The sequence below is a fragment of the Chionomys nivalis genome, chromosome 4, assembly GCF_950005125.1.
Source record: "Chionomys nivalis chromosome 4, mChiNiv1.1, whole genome shotgun sequence".
NCBI classification, from domain to species: Eukaryota; Metazoa; Chordata; class Mammalia; order Rodentia; family Cricetidae; genus Chionomys; species Chionomys nivalis.
In genome coordinates, this window is record NC_080089.1 from 85,172,804 (window position 1) to 85,188,651 (window position 15,848).

General features: G+C 40.4%; 1 protein-coding gene across 4 annotated transcripts in view; it reads left to right on the forward strand.

Annotated features, from left to right (window-relative positions):
* Positions 1-15,848, forward strand: part of LOC130872810 (cytochrome b5 reductase 4) — a 63,395-nt gene that overhangs the window by 27,072 nt on the left and 20,475 nt on the right. For all 4 annotated transcript variants that reach the window (XR_009056991.1, XM_057767077.1, XM_057767079.1 and 1 more), the window contains 5 exons: positions 670-730; positions 2,091-2,148; positions 3,897-3,990; positions 5,752-5,784; positions 7,588-7,710. Coding sequence is in view for 3 of the 4 variants with exons in the window: in XM_057767077.1 (XP_057623060.1) it covers positions 670-730; positions 2,091-2,148; positions 3,897-3,990; positions 5,752-5,784; positions 7,588-7,710 (369 nt within the window). In the remaining variant the exon portion in view is untranslated. The remainder of the gene's footprint in view (positions 1-669; positions 731-2,090; positions 2,149-3,896; positions 3,991-5,751; positions 5,785-7,587; positions 7,711-15,848) is intronic.

A 15,848-nucleotide genomic window follows, 5' to 3' on the forward strand; every position in this document is an offset into this window, starting at 1 on the left:
TGTAAGGAAGCTGGCGTGAGCAAACCTTGAGGAGAAACCAGGAATAGCCCTCCTTTATGGCCTTTGCATTGGTTCCTGCCTCCAGGTTTCCTCCCTGACTTTCCTTAGTGATAAACTGTACTGTGGGTCAGTATGTGAAAATAAACTTCCCAAGTTGATTTTGATCATGATGTTTTATCACAGAAATGAAACCCCTAACTAAGACAACCATTTTGACTAAAGCTAAACATACGTGCATACTATATGCCCACCAGAATTGTAGATTTTGTTCTTTAAAATGTGCATGTCAGTGTGCAAGGTTTATAACCACGTTCCCATAATAGTACCTGTTCAGGAGTGACCAAATGGTTATCAATAGAAGAGTGGGTGAATTGTAACTAAGTCATCCAATGCAATAATTTTCAATATAAAAAGGAACTTTTGCACTTAACAGAATGGCTAAAATCTCAGGAAATTCTCCATGATTTAAAAACTAGTTTGGTGTCTTAAGTCACAATAGTGGTTACCCTTGGGAGAGAGCAAGCTATAGGAAAACACCCAAAGAATATGCTGGTGACAAGGGTCTCTCTTGCTTTATGATTTAGTAGCATGTTTATTAAGATGTCTCCTATGTATGTGTGTACATGAGTTAAGTGTGGTGTAGATAAATTACTGTTTTTCTTTGTGAAGGCATGCTTTCCAAGAGCCAAGTGACAGATACGCTGCCCAGGGAAGGCCCTAGTTCTCCAAGGTATGCACTCTTTTTTACATTTCAAAGTGAGAGCAGTTCTGCACAAACCCACAGACACTGCAGAAAAGAACCTAGCACAGGGGTTGGTTTCTTGTTTACTGCCAGTTTTGCTTAGCACACAAATGGCAGCACCTCTTTATCAGATGGGTTGCAAAATACGGTTGTTCCATAAGTGATTTTTAGATAATTGAAGTTTGATCTGTTTTAAATACTTTAAACCACTATTTTAAAATGATTTTTTCTTTCTGGTCAGGTGATAGTGACTCACATCTTTAATCCCTGCAATCATGAGGCAGAGGCAGGTGGATCTTTATAAGTTCAAGGCCAGCCTGGTCTGCAAAGTGAGTTCCAGGACAGCCAGGGTGGTCACACAGAGAAACTCTGTTTCACAAAAAAAAAAAAAAAAAAAAAAAAAAAAAAAAAAAAAAAAAAGCATCCAGAAGAGTTTTTTCTGATGATAAAATGTATGTTCAGGGTAGGAAGTTTAGAAAACATAGTAGTAACCCCTTTAAACCTTAGACATAGATGCCGAATTCTGGGGCTGACTGACTTATACAATACGTTCACACACTACATTTGTAGTACTGTATTATAGTGTCGTCTGTGAGTGATATCTTTTGTTGTTAATATTCTGTGAAACTTTTCTGTATTCCATCACATAGCCATACCATCGTTTATTTTAGTATTCAATCTTTATATGTCTATTTTGGTGGTGTTTTTAAATTTAAATTTTAATGGAAATTCTTTAATATGTTTTAATATTTGACAACCTTGGGCATGAGCCCTCACCTTTCACCTTGGTTGGAATAGGACTTTTTCCCTTGGCGTTTGCTGCCACATGTGCTGAGGGCAACTAGTCTGTGAGCTTTCAGGGATTCTCCTGCCTCTGCCTTCCATCTTCCCACAAGAAAACTGGGATTACAGATGTGCACTTCCTCATCAGGCTTTAGGTGGGCTGTGTGGATTTGAACTCTTGTTTTGATATTTATTTAGCAAGTATTTCCACTGAGTCTTCTCCCAGCTCAAGAATGAGTTTCTTTAGTAATGACATTTTCATTATAGAGAAGGAAGGTGATGAGCATGCAGATTTCTTTGTGCCCTTAACAACACATGTATGTATTCTTTTATTCTCTGAGAAGATTTTTTTAACAATGTATAGCCTTTATTTGCCCATTTTGGTGGTCATTTGGAAATAAATGTCAGGTATATCATGATGACTGTAACATGTTAAGGTCACCATGTAGATATGAGTTTTCCCGGGAGAAGTCTATTTCCCACTGTGGATTTTAAATGTTGACAATTTCACTTGTTATTGCACATCATTCTGGATGTTTTCTCATTTGACTTTACTGTCTTACAGCTATGACTGGTTCCAAACAGAGTCCTCAGTCACCATTGCTATATACACCAAACAAAAGGTAAACATTCTGTTGAAAACAAGAGGAAAATAAATAGTAAGAATTAGTTGCTTTTATTTACATGCAGATTCTTTTCTAAGATGTTTTTTATATTAGCTTATTTGTTCTCCATAACAATCCTGAGGCAGAAAGCAAATGCTCTCCCTATTTTACAAAGAAGGGTTAATTTTCCCCCAAAGCCCATGTTTGGAAGCTAGGTAGGTATTCTGGCTCCTGCCTGGCAGATAGCTGTTACCACCCATCTGTGTAGTCTTTAAACCTATTGAGTGGTGTTCTGTGTGCTTTCCAGTTAACTTTGCCGTAAGAGTACACTTTCTGGGATTAGAAAGACTATACTGCTGAGACTTAATATACTTGAACTGTTAATGGCATTTGGGTGCCCCTTGGAAACGGGGTTAGGGAGCTTGCTCATTTATTTGTGAATCTTCTTTTATATAAGGCACCATTATATGTCAGAAATGTGATTCTGGCCAGGTCCACAGACTTGGCTTTCACAGGGTGGAGAGTCCAGCTAGAAAGCTGGATGAATATATATATCCTCCAGTGCCTGCTCACCTTCCACATTTGAGGGGCCTTGTGAATGGAATCTATTTCTACAGTAATTTCAGTGGGGTTTGAAATGCAGTGACTGAGGAAAGGGGACATTTACGAATGGGACAATATGTGTAATGGATGGTATAAGTAGTAAGTACCACAACACCTGTCTTTCGTTTCTGTAAGACTTACTACTTATACCATGCATCGGACACATCACCCCATTCATAAGCTTCCAGTCGAAGAGAGGGAGGAGGGAATATATAAGTAAGGGAGGTCAAGATCACGATGGAGAAATCTACAGGGACAGCTGAACAAGCTTGTGGAAACTCAGGAACTCTAGACTGACAGCTATGGAGGCTCCATGGACTGAATTAGGCCCTCCATATGTGGGAGACAGTGGTGAAGCTTGAACTATCTGAGGGGCCCCTGGCAGTAGGACCAGGATCTATCCCTGGTTCATGAGCTAGCTTGTTAGGACTCATTCCCTATGGTGGGATGCCTTGCTTAGCATTAATGTTGGGGGGAGAGGCTTGGTTCTGCCCCAACTTAATGTGCCAGACCTTGTTGACTCCCCATGGAGCCCTTACCCCTTGGGAGGAGTAAATGAGGGGTAGGCTGGTGGAGGGGAGGTGTGCGGGGGCAGGAGGAGGGGTGGGATGGAATACTTATGTTTGGAATATAAAATGAAATTAAAAAAATAAAACCTTAAAAAAGTTTCTTGAATAATTTTGAATTGGTGGAGATCTATAGGTTACATACGTTCTCAGAATCACACGGTAGTGGAAAAACTAAAATGAAAACTAAAGATCTTAAATTCTGGGTCATAGTCTTAGTTTTTTTCTATGTTTCTTAAAAAAATATTCTTGAGCATAGTTTTTTTCTATGTTGTTTCTTAAAAAAATATTCTTGAGCAACTAATAGATGCTGACCAGTGTTCTACGGATAGTCTGTAGGGTTCATGACTTTAAGACCATGGCCACAGTGAATATTAAACAGAGGAAATGTGTGCTTAGAATTACAGTGACGTTCATAGAAGGGAAGGGACTTCTATGATATGAGGGAGATATGATATGAGGGAGAAATGAGAACCAGGAATAATATTCATGTTGCGTGGAGACGGGTACCAGGAAAGTGCCCCTCATCGCCTCACAAATGGAGTTCTCTGGGGGCAGTTCTCACTTTTCATCTTTCTATTCTTGCTTCCTTTTAAGAATATCAATTTAGACTCAGTAATGGTTGACCTCCAGGGTGACTCCTTGAGAGCAGAAACTTTTATCCAGGATCATTCTTATCTTGTACACATTGGTGAGTATCTCATTTTTACTAATGGGAATATTTTCATTTTCTTTCACTATGACAGTAGCATGGTCTGCAGGAGAAGGCTGTAATATTTTATCTGCTATCATCATTTTGGTTTGTCATTTCTGATCATTTTACAGTCAGTGTTTTTCCTTCATGCTAATAAAAATGGCAGTATGGTCCCCTTTCCAAATTGAAGTAATTATAAGCCTAACATAGTGTCTGTTGTGTGATAGAGCCCCGACTTCATGCAATCAGATGTGATCAGAATCAATCATAAAATATTAGTTCACTTTTATAAGTGTCTTACTTGATGGCTATAAATAAGACTCTGGAGACCTCTGGTCACCATGTGAGCATTACTTACTGGGATGTCCATTCCTTGCACCCCAGGACATCAGAGGCAGCAACCAAACAGCCTGGACTGCAAGCTTGCTCATCTCCTAAGAGCCAGAGATAAGCCTTGTTAATTTTGACCTATCGGGGGTAAAATGTTCTGAAACCAAAGAGACCAAATGTTGGATCTGTTTGTCACCTATAATGAAATTGAGTCTAAGATCTCATTGTTTTCTCCTCTTATGACTATGATGTATTTTATTTAGAAAATAGATGTGACACACACAAAACAATCCCTGAACAATAGCAAATATATATATTTTAAATAAATTGTTATTGTGCATATGTACATGATGTGAACATGCAAGTGTCATGCTATAACATGTATGGAGGTCAAAGGGCAGTTTCATGGATTTGGTCCTCTCCTTTCTACCCTTATATGAATCCTGGGAAGGAACTCAGGTTGTCAGACTTACATGGCCAGCACCTTTACCCAGTCATTCATAAATGGGGAATGGTTGTGGGGTGGGGACTGTGGGGCCCTATCCCTTGGTACTGAAGAACAGGCTACTAAAGGAATCTGAGTGAGAGGGTCCTGCTGTCTTCAGTTGTATAAACACTGATGAACCAGGCTCCAGTGGATAGTTCCAATGCAGAGACCACACTGACAGCCATGGTCCAACCCAGAGGAAGAGGACAGGTAGATGGGGGAAGAGAAGGCAGGGCTGCAAGCAATCACAGTGCATATATATATATATATATATATATATATATATATATATATATATATATATGAAATTGTCAAGAGCAAAATTAATAATAATAAGACAACTTCTGGATACCAGTTCTGCATTGGAAAGACTGAAACAGTGCAGAATGAGATTTAGAGCAGAGTGATGAAGCCACACTTTGCCTTTGCTGTTTAAGGAACAGATGTTAGTGAATATAAAGATCTGTCTCCTGTTAACCATTTAACCATTGCATTCATAGTACCTGAAAGTGCTTGCTTGCTTATAGGCTCTCAAAAGATTGTTTGGGGGCACACACACATATGAAAAGCTAAGTTGACACTGTCTGACCTGTGTCAGCAGGGCACAGGGCACACAACCAGCCTGAATTACAGTGTTGCCTCCTCCCCCAATTGCTCATCTCGAGTCTCACTCTGTATGATTGTCAGTCTGGAATGAAGGTCGGTTACCAGCTTGTGAGTGGTTGAATATTTACTCCTCACTCCATAGGGAGAAGTTTGGAAAGATGGAAGAAATTTAAGCAACTTGACTCTTTCAGAGCACGTATTTTCTTTTAGTCTCTCAGTACATTCTTCTAGTCTTGAGCAGTTTGAAATAGTACATTTAAGTTGATCTTACAGGTATAGATTGATTTTATGAATTGAATTTTGGTGGTAACTAAAAAAATTTTTTTTAATCTCAGGGCTAAGCCATGAAGTTCAAGAAAATTTTTCTGGTAAGTACTAAAAACCAGAAAGATTATGTGTGTATACACACACACACACACATAGGCATGTATAGGAAGGGAAAAAAGCCAGGCATTTGTCTTTATTTTTCTTACATATATTTTCATGTCATAAATACATTAATTTTAAAGTACACTCTTTCTGGTTTCTGTTTTTCCCTCTTTCTCCTTGCTCTTCTTCATTTATTTATTTACTTATTTATTATGTGTACAATATTCTGTCTGTGTGTATGCCTGCAAGCCAGAAGAGGGCACCAGACCCCATTACAGATGGTTGTGAGCCACCATGTGGTTGCTGGGAATTGAACTCAGGACCTTTGGAAGAGTAGTCAATGCTCTTAACCTCTGAGCCATCTCTCCAGCCCTCTCCTTGCTCTTTTTATCTCTCTGTTTTCCTTTTCTCTCTCTTAAGAACATTCCTGTCCGGTTTTGTTCTTCCTCTCTGCCCTGCTCCTCACATGCAGCTCCTAGGCACACACTGGACCAGACACACTTTCATAGCTACATACACTCAAGTGGATGCCGGGGTGGAGCACACTGAGCTGCGATACTGCCACATACCATGTGCAGTGTGGGTTCCTTGGGAGCTGAGGACTCAAAATAGTTTCTGACTTCCAGGCTTCTCCCTTTACTATATACCATAGTAAGCTCTTTACATTCAAGGAGCTTGTTTTTATTCTCATGAAGTCTAAACTCAGTCATTTAATTGAATTCACTTTGCTCATCTGTTGCACTGTGGCAGACTCTCAGGTTCACAATGTAGAAGAACAGATACCGAGCTGTTGAGCAACATAAAGTGTGTGTTACAACTTTAAAAGCATGTTACTCATCAGATTTAAGTCGGTAGCTAGAAGTCCTTGTTTTATTACTGGCCTCACACAAAGAACTGTTCTAGTCACTGAGCAAGGAAGAGCATCTGAAAGACTTTCAGTGACAAGCAGTTCCCATGGGCTTTCTCTTATGTACGTCCTACGTGCTAAATCTTCTGAGTCTGCTCTTATATTTTTAGGCTCAGTGTTGTTCTCAGTTCACAATATAGACCTCTTGGGCTTAACTAAATATATGCAAAGAGAATAAATTGTTTGGTTTGATGGGCCCACTCAATGTGCCTTGTGCTTCAGGCTGTGGCTAGGATATGTGTTCAAAACTCCATCGTGCCCTTTTGAAAGTCACACATATAATATCAGGCCTTGGTAAATTGGTTTGAAAGAAGCCAGTCTGAATCTAAAATATTGTAAAAGAAGTGGGCCACGTCCTGCTGCCCGGCTAACTTATCCCCCAAAATAATCACACAGAAATTGTATTAATTAAATTACTGCTTGGCCCTTAAGCTCTGGCCTCTTATTGACTAATTCTCGCATCTCGATTCAACCCATTTCTAATAATCTGTATGTCACCATGAGGTCATGGCTTACCGGGAAAGATTCAGCATGTCTGACCTGGCAGCTGACTCCATGGAGGCAATCTCTGCCTGCCTTCTTCTCAGCATTCTGTTCTGTCTACTCTGCCCACCTAATTTTCTGCCCTATCAGAAGGCTAAGGCAGTCTCTTTATTTAACCAATGAAAGTAACACATAGACAGAAGAACCTCCTACATCACTAAAATAAGCTGGATTTAGCATCAGATAAAACAAAAATCACTTTTACTGACTAAGTGAACAAAATCTTATTTTTCTATTAATTTTTATTGTTATATAAGAGCATGTTAATGCACCCATATGAGAAAGTTTAGTTTTAGAATAAAACTTTGCATTTAGTATCAGTGAAACTAGTGAAATTCCTTTTTTTTTTCAGTACGGGTCATTGAGAATGTTGGAAAAGTAGATATTGTCCTACAAAAGAGAGAAAATATTTCTTGGAAATGTCTTGGTCAGCCCTTGGAGAAGCATGATTCCTTTATTCCAAAGAAAGATACAGGTATGCATCTTGTTTCTTATATTGTTTTGTAAAGGTTTTAAGTAACATTTTATTTATTTGGCATGTGTCTCTGTGTGGGCACACATACACACAATGGTTTTCATGTGGAGGTCAGGGGACAATTTGCACGACTTAGTTCTCTTCTACCACATGGGTCCTGGGGATCAAACTCGGGTTGTCAGTCTTGACTGCAAGAACCTTTACCCACTGAGCCATTCCACTAGCCCATCTTTTAAAAAAAAATACCTGATGGTGTTCCAGTGTTTCCTTTTCTCTGAGTGACCTCTCATCGCACAATCTTGTTTGTTGTTTGTTTTGATGTTCCATACCAGATGCCGTCTTTGATATTTCTGATCTCATGTCTGCTCATGTTTCAGCTGGTAACAGCTGTGCATGAAGGGTTGGGCTTCTTGCCAGTATATTCCCCGTGCAGATGAGTGTTTTCTCTGAGGACAGTTTGATGCCAGGATTTGTGAGTCTCCTGGGAACAGTATTCTCCCTTCACACAGTCTTTGGAAGGCTTGTCTGCAAAGAAAGCTGCAGTTCTATAAATGTGACTTAGTCTCATCTTTCTCTTCCTCCTGTTTTTGTTTGATTTTTGGTTTTGGTTTTTTGTTTGTTTGTTTGTTTTTGCCCCCCCCCACCCCCGCTAGAATACTGTCTTAGTTAGCTAAAGTACTATGACTGCTGATCACAGCTTAAGAACAGAATTTATTTTCTCTCAGTTGTGGAGTTTATAAGTTCAGTCATGGTATTGGTAGGATTAGACTCTTGTAAGGCCCCTCTGCTTGGCTTGTGTGCCTTTCTGAGTGTGTGTGTGTGTGTGTGTTAACTTTTCTTAAAAGGGCACCACTCTAGTTGGAAAGAGACAGGATTGCCCTCACTTTACCTTAAGTACTTTTTAAAGTACAAATGTAGTTACAGTCCAAGGTACTGGCTGCTACAGTTTTGCCACTCTAATGAGAGGACACAGTCTACTCTAGTGCATGCCCAATCCACAGACTCTGTGCTACTTTGTAACTAGATTAGAGGGCCCATTGCATGGCTGTGCTAAGTAGGAGAGAGCTTAAGTGGGGTGGCGAGCATCTGAGCTCCTTAAACTTTTAACCAGGAAGTTTCCATTTAACCTTTTTCTGATGTTGGCAGTGGTAGGGCCTGCTAACCTCAGGGCATTAAAGGGATTTTTTTCTGTTGAAAAATTCCAGTTTGCTGCTGCTTACATTTCTGGTTTAGGATTCCACTTTCTCAGGTCTGCTGAGTCAGTCGCTAGTCATCTCCTTCTTTTCTAGTTCCCAGCATTTTTTTCTTTTTCCTTTTTCTTTATTTTTTAAAACAGTGTTTTCTTATTTTACATACCAATCCCAGTCTCCTCTCCCTCTCCTCCTCCCACTGCCTGCACCTTCCATGCACCCTACCCCTCATCCACTCCTTAGAGACGGTGAGGCTTCCCATGGGAGTCAACAAAGTCTGGCACATCACTTTGAAGCAGGACCAAGGCTCTCCCACTTTGTCAAGGCTGAGCAGGGTATCCCTCCAAAGAGAATGGGCTCCAAAAAGTCAGTTTAAGCACTAGGGATAAATCCTGTCCGTCCCACTGCCAGTGGTCCCACGGACTGCCCCAGACATATATCTGTCACCCACATTCAGAGGGCCTACTGTGGGCCTATGCAGCCACCCCCCCCCCCCCTCCCATCAGTCTGGAGTCAGTGAGCTCCCAGTAACTCAGGTCGGCTGTTTCTGTGGGTTTCCCCATCATGGTCTTGATGCCTTTGCTTATATTATCCATCCTCCTTCTCTTTGACTGGACTCTGGGAACTCAGCCCAGTGCTAACTGTGGATCTCTGCATCTGCTTCCATCAGTTGCTGGATGGAATTTCTATGATGACAACTAAGGTAGTCATCAATCTGATTACAGGGGAAGGCCAATTCAGGTTCCCTCTCCACTATTGTTTAGGGTCTTAGCTGGGGCGGTTGAGATGGGAAAAAAGGACAGAGAGGAAGAACAAGGAAAGAGATATCTTGATTGAGGGCTAGTGAGAAACCTGGCACTAGGGAAATTCCCAGGAATCCCAGCATTTATTTTCATCCCTCTTGTTTTTTCTGTCCTTGTAGATGTATGTCCTAAGCAACCAAGCATATATGTGCAGTCTGTTGCAGTCATTTAGTGGGTTCAGATGGTAACTCTTTGTATTCAACTAAACATCTTTTAATTTTTAAAGTTATTACAAGCTATGGAAATTCAAAATAACTTCTACTCTCATGATTCAATATAGAACTAAAAATGTGTGGGAGTTTCACCCCACCAATAACCAATTACCTAGTGATTCCAGTTGGGTATCCTAGAGTCGAAATCAATCCTGATACTAAGTAGAGGCTAGTGCAGACCCCATAGTTAAGGGCTTGGTTCCATGAACTTCCCAAACTTCTGGTGCCCATCATAGTTCCCAGGTTCTGTACTTTTAATAAACCAACATTAGAGTTTTCATTACCCCCACCTTGGGTTAAAAAAAAAATGTGCTAGAGTGTTTCGCAGAACTCAGACAAGCATTGTACTTATGCGTTTATTATAAAGGACACAGAGGATTGTGAGAAGAAGTGTAGAGCTTCTATGCCATCTATAGCTGTGCCCCTCCCCAGGCATCCTGTGTGTCCAGCAAATGTTAGACTTTCTGAACTCTGTCCTGGGGGTTCCTGTAGAGACTTCATTAAGTGGAATGGGTTATACATCACTGACCATTACAGTTCAGCATTCGGCCCCATCCAGAGTCTGTACAGAATCTACTAAGAGTCACCTCTTTAGAACAAAGATCCTGTCACTTTGGGCATTCAAGTGATTTGCAGTTCTGTATCAGCCATACCCATTCCTGGGAAATTACAAAGACTAGAGTGAAGGCCCAACTTCCCATGGCTGTCGCTCTGTGTCAGAAACTGGAGGCAAAAGCCAGTATCTTTTTTATTATTTCTCATTATAAATATACATTTATGGATAATTTGTGTTTCAATCAGACATCCTGTTTTTTTTGAGTGATGTCATATGTTGAAGACTGATTTAGCACTGTGCTATGAAACAGAAGCAGAAATTATATTCCCAGGAAGGAACGAGAACATATAACAAACATAAAATGGAGAAACAAGCCTACAAGGGTGAGTTATGCAGTCCAAACACAGCACACTTTAAGGGAGCCTTACATAAGAAGACAGGTGAATTTGATATCGAGTGACTACCTACAGAAGGTGGACTTCAAGTGTTTTGGAAGTGGGATCCATAGCTTTCATAAAAGCAGCAATCTTGGGGGGATGTTTGGGGGAAAGCTGCACATCCTTACCAGCTGTTTTGTGCCAGGCACTGTACAGGGTATAGAGGGGAAATTTTTAAGATTATATGGGACACTTTAAACCAATTTGATTTTGCCATAGCAATGTGCTGTGAGCCTTGTGGTATTAGGTAGGGAAAGAACACAGAAGACGCAGCCTAAGTAGAGATCCAGCAGAGAACGGGGTGGGACACTGCTACCTGGAAAGAGCTGCTACGATAATGGAGCCTGTTGCCCAGGATTATCCGCTCCTAGTGATAGAGAAGTCCTAGGCCGCCAGATAAAAGTAGTCAAAAATCAATGAATCTGAAAACCAAGGCTGACCTCCATTTGAAGATAGAATGACAGTCATTGAACTTCTTACCCTGTAATTTCCCGAGGCTTTCTGTGAACTCTTTTATCAGCACTGTAAGTTTCTTTTAGTTCTGAGCAACCATTTAAAAAAAAATCTTGAATGTAAGAAAAAGAAAAGGAAAATCAGGCAAGAAAGCTTCAGTCATGTTCTTGCTGACATTGGAGTTGGGAGTGGTACAGTATATTTCCTGCTTTGGAAATAGCTTGGTGTTTAGGCACCCATTTTCTTTGACAAATGAGCAAAGACAATTTTTCTTTTCCCTTTCTTAAATCGTGACCTAAACTGTAGTGAGAATTCTTACCTCGCCAGTGTATCGTTGATTTGCTGTCAGTCCACGTTGCGTTTACAATCAACCGTCGTATGGTTTCTAGGTTTTTGATGTGTCTTAATAAAATTATTGGCTTTTTAAGATCAGTATGTTTTTTAGGTTTTAGTTTGAAATTTTAGTTTGAAAGCAACTGTGTAAGTTGAAAACCAACGTGTTCTCATGGCAAATTGTTATTGCCATCAAAGATTCAGATAGGGTCAAACACAGGAGACAGAGACTGGAAACTGTGCTGTTGTTTACCTTTGCTCCAAATGCAGAGGTTGTGTGGTGCTTGACTGCATTTTTCCTCCCCAGAATGAAGATTATGAATGAATAGTTGTATGTATGTGTGCACATGTGTGTGCCTGTATGTGTGGACACATTTAGAAATCGTCTTTTTTTTTCTAGTCCTAATCTCATGTTTTATTTATTTGCTTTTCCTGTAATATAGAATTTAATCACCGGATAAGGGACGTTTTAAAGATCTGTCAATAAACAACCCAGAAAATTGGTCTTAAAAGAAGAAAATATTTTTTTTTGTTCTGAGAATTTCTTTTATTTTATTTATTTTTTTAATTCTTTTTTAATTAAAATTTCCACCTGCTCCCCGTTTCCCATTTCCCTCCCCTCCTCCCAAATATTGCCCCCTCCCCCCACTCCCCTCCCCCTATCCCCACTCCTTTTCTCCTCCCCCCACACCATTCCCCCTCCCTCTCGATACTGAAGAGCAGTCCAAATTCTCTGCCCTGCGGGAAGACGAAGGTCTTCTATCTACGTCCAGGAAGGTGAGCGTCTAAACAGGCTAAGCTCCCACAAAGCCAGTTCATGTATTAGGATCGAAACCTAGTGCCATTGTCCTTGGCTTCTCATCTGCCTTCATTGTCCGCCATGCTCAGAGAGTCCAGAATCAACCCATGCTTATTCAGTCCCAGACCAGCTGGCCTTGGTGGGCTCCCAATAAATCAGTTCCATTGTCACAGTGGGTGGGTGCATCCCTCGTGGTCCTGATTTCCTTGCTCATGTTCTCCCTCCTTCTGCTCCTCATTTGGACCTTAAGAGCTCAGACCGTTGCTCCAAATTGAGACTCTGTCTCTACCTCGATCCATCGCCAGATGAAGGTTCTAAGGTGATATGCAAGATATTCATCAGTATAGGATAGGGTCATTTCAGGTTCCCTCTCCTTAGTTGCCCAAGGTACCAGCTGGGGACATATTCCTGGACACCTGCGAACCCCTCAAGAGTCAAGTCTCTTGCCAACCCTAAGATGGCTCCCTTAGATAGGATATATACTTCGCTGCTCCCGTATCCTCCCTTCCTATATCCCAACCATTTTAATAATGTCGTAATTTTTATATGGCAACATCCGTGAGTGAGCTTTTAGGTTAATGATGGGGGAGAATCTTCTGTTTTGTGTTAATTTCATTGGTTAAATAACGAGACTGCCTTGGCCCTTTAATAGGACAGAAAATTAGGTAGGCGGAGTAGACAGAACAGAATGCTGGGAGAAAGAAGCCGTGTCAGGGAGTTGCCATGATTCTCAACACCTGACACAGAAACAGATTAAGAATCTTCCTGGTAAGCCACCAGCTCGTGGTGCTACACAGATTATTAGAAATGGGTTAATCAAGATGTGAGAATTAGCCAATAAGAGGCTAAAACTAATGGGCCAAGCAGTATTTAATAGAATACAGTTTCCATGTAATTATTTCGGGGCATAAGCTAGCCATGCAGGAGCGGGGTGGCCAGAATGCAGCCCACCGCTCCACTTACTACAGTTAACACTTGTGTATACACACACACACACATACACACACACACCTTAAATTCAGGTTGAATTATATATATGCAATTGCTAATATTGAATATTAGTTTTAGTTTCACCAGGGCTTCTTAGCTGCTGACAGACACGTGTGCAAAGGAACGTGTGCCTGTAAGGATGTTTGCTGGAACATGGCGAGCCGTCATTTCTCTCAGGTGTTCCGTGAGCCTGCACACTGCAACTACACAAAGAGCCACTGTCACCTCTCCAGCCCTTGCTTGTGCATCCATGTTTCTCTGTCACCTTAGAAAGCACTCATAGTTACTAGAAATGAGTACATTCTATGACTAGCAGTAAATGTTTCACCGTGTTTTACTCTCTAAGCTGTCTGCTCTGCTTAGCTTGCATAAAACTTGCTAGCAGGTAACTTGGATATGCTTTGGCATCTTGCTGTCCTGCTTCCCTTTCTATGAGAATTCCCTGACTATGAAATCAGAACAATTCAGATACGAGCTGACAAGATAATGCCTAAGTAAGAAACCCCTGCTCTGTTACAGTGTAAACCAGGACTTGAACAGTTAGGACTGAAATGACCCAGGCACTTCAGTAAACAGTGTTGGCGTGAGAAGGCACAGAAGAACCCAGATTCTAACAGTCTCACCAGAGTTCTGTTTTCTGAAGTTGTATTGAATCTAGCCTTTGAGAAAGACTTTTGCCAATAGTTTAGAGCCCATATTTAAATCTAAAACCATAACTGAAGGATGCTTCCCATCCATCCATTTGCAGTAGTAAAAACATCTTAGTAGGTTTTAGGAGTGTTTTTTAAGATCTGATTGTCATCAACACTTAGGAAACTAGGCGGGTATATTTTGTTACCAATACAAAGAGGAATCAGCTTAACAATACTAATTCTAAAACATATATGAAAATTCTCACTCTTTTGAACATTTTGTTTTATCATGTTTTACCCCAGTGAGTAAACTGGTATGTGCCTATAACATTTGTTGTTCTTAATGCTTGAAGATGCATTGTGATTATATTCCTGTTAATGGTGAGTGATGATTTAGAGTAATAACACTATAGTGCAAGAAGTTATATGAAGTCTTTTCAAAGTAGTGGAAGAGCTGAATAATCAACAACAGAATAATTCAGTAATTTAATTCTTTTTAGAGTATATAAGACTTCAGACTTTCTTCAGTATGCAGCAATGTGCTAATAACCTCATGAAACGAGTTATTTATCAGTCTCCAAATTCTAATAAGCATTTGTGACATGTATGAATGTTGGTTCTCATACACTGAGAACATTTTGGTTTCAGTCAGGCTCTCCTTATAGACAGACAGAGCAAGGGATAGCCAGGCTGACCACTGCTGCAGAAGGGTGACAATTTCTAACAGGAGAGTGCTGTGTGGGGTGTGTAGGATATGGATGTTTGGGACATAGACTTGTTTAGACTCTTATATGCCAATATTTTAAATAACTCATGTTAGTATATTTTGAGTTATCTTCTATAAACTGCATTTTAAAGTCTCTAACTTGGAAGTCTTACATTAGTTCAAGAAATTCTTGTTATTATATTAAAGATTGTAAATTAGAAGATGAAAAAATATTTAGGTAGGAAAATGTGGTCCGAATAGTATGAAGTCACAAAGGTTGGAGGGATAATCTGTACACCTGTACCTTGTTACACTGCATGGAAAGACCCGAAACCATCTGCTCTGGTCCTCAAGCATCTTGCCATGGCCTATTCATGTCCTGTCTCACGTCTTCCATCTTCACCAGAAGCCCTGTAAATTTTAAACTTACATAGGGCTCTGTTTCCAGCAGGGAAAATAAGATTGACCTCGTGGTTTAAAAGTATGTCAAAGGTAAGAAGCTGGCCTTGGCTGAGGCAGTGCAGGCCCTCAGTCCAAAGTTGCTTCTGTTTTTGCTCTAATAGAGACTTTCCAGTCTTTCTTGGGAAATTCTATTTTATTTTCAGAATAAAAAATACAAGTTCTTTTCAATGCTAGGCAAAATAGTGTGCATGTGTGTGTGTGTGTGTGTGTGTGTGTATTGAAGCATATATTTGCTTCAATTATCATCTTATCCTCAGTAGTCATTGTTATCTTAAGTATGCCAACATTTTATGTATTTTATTAAAAGAAGTTAGATCCTTGGAATAGAAGTTTTGTTATACCATCTCATACTAATTTCAACTGCTCATTTTCTTAAGCCACCATCTATTCGTACAAAGTCAAAAGCTTGGCAGGTAGGAGTGCTGTTGTCCCCACGGTAGTTTGCCCCGTCTGCTCTGCATCCCTCTCCCTCACCATCTTCACACTCTTCGTCCTGCTCACCCCACATGACTGCTGCAAGATAGAGTCTTGATTTTTTTTAAAGTTGGAGAACCTATGTTGAGGA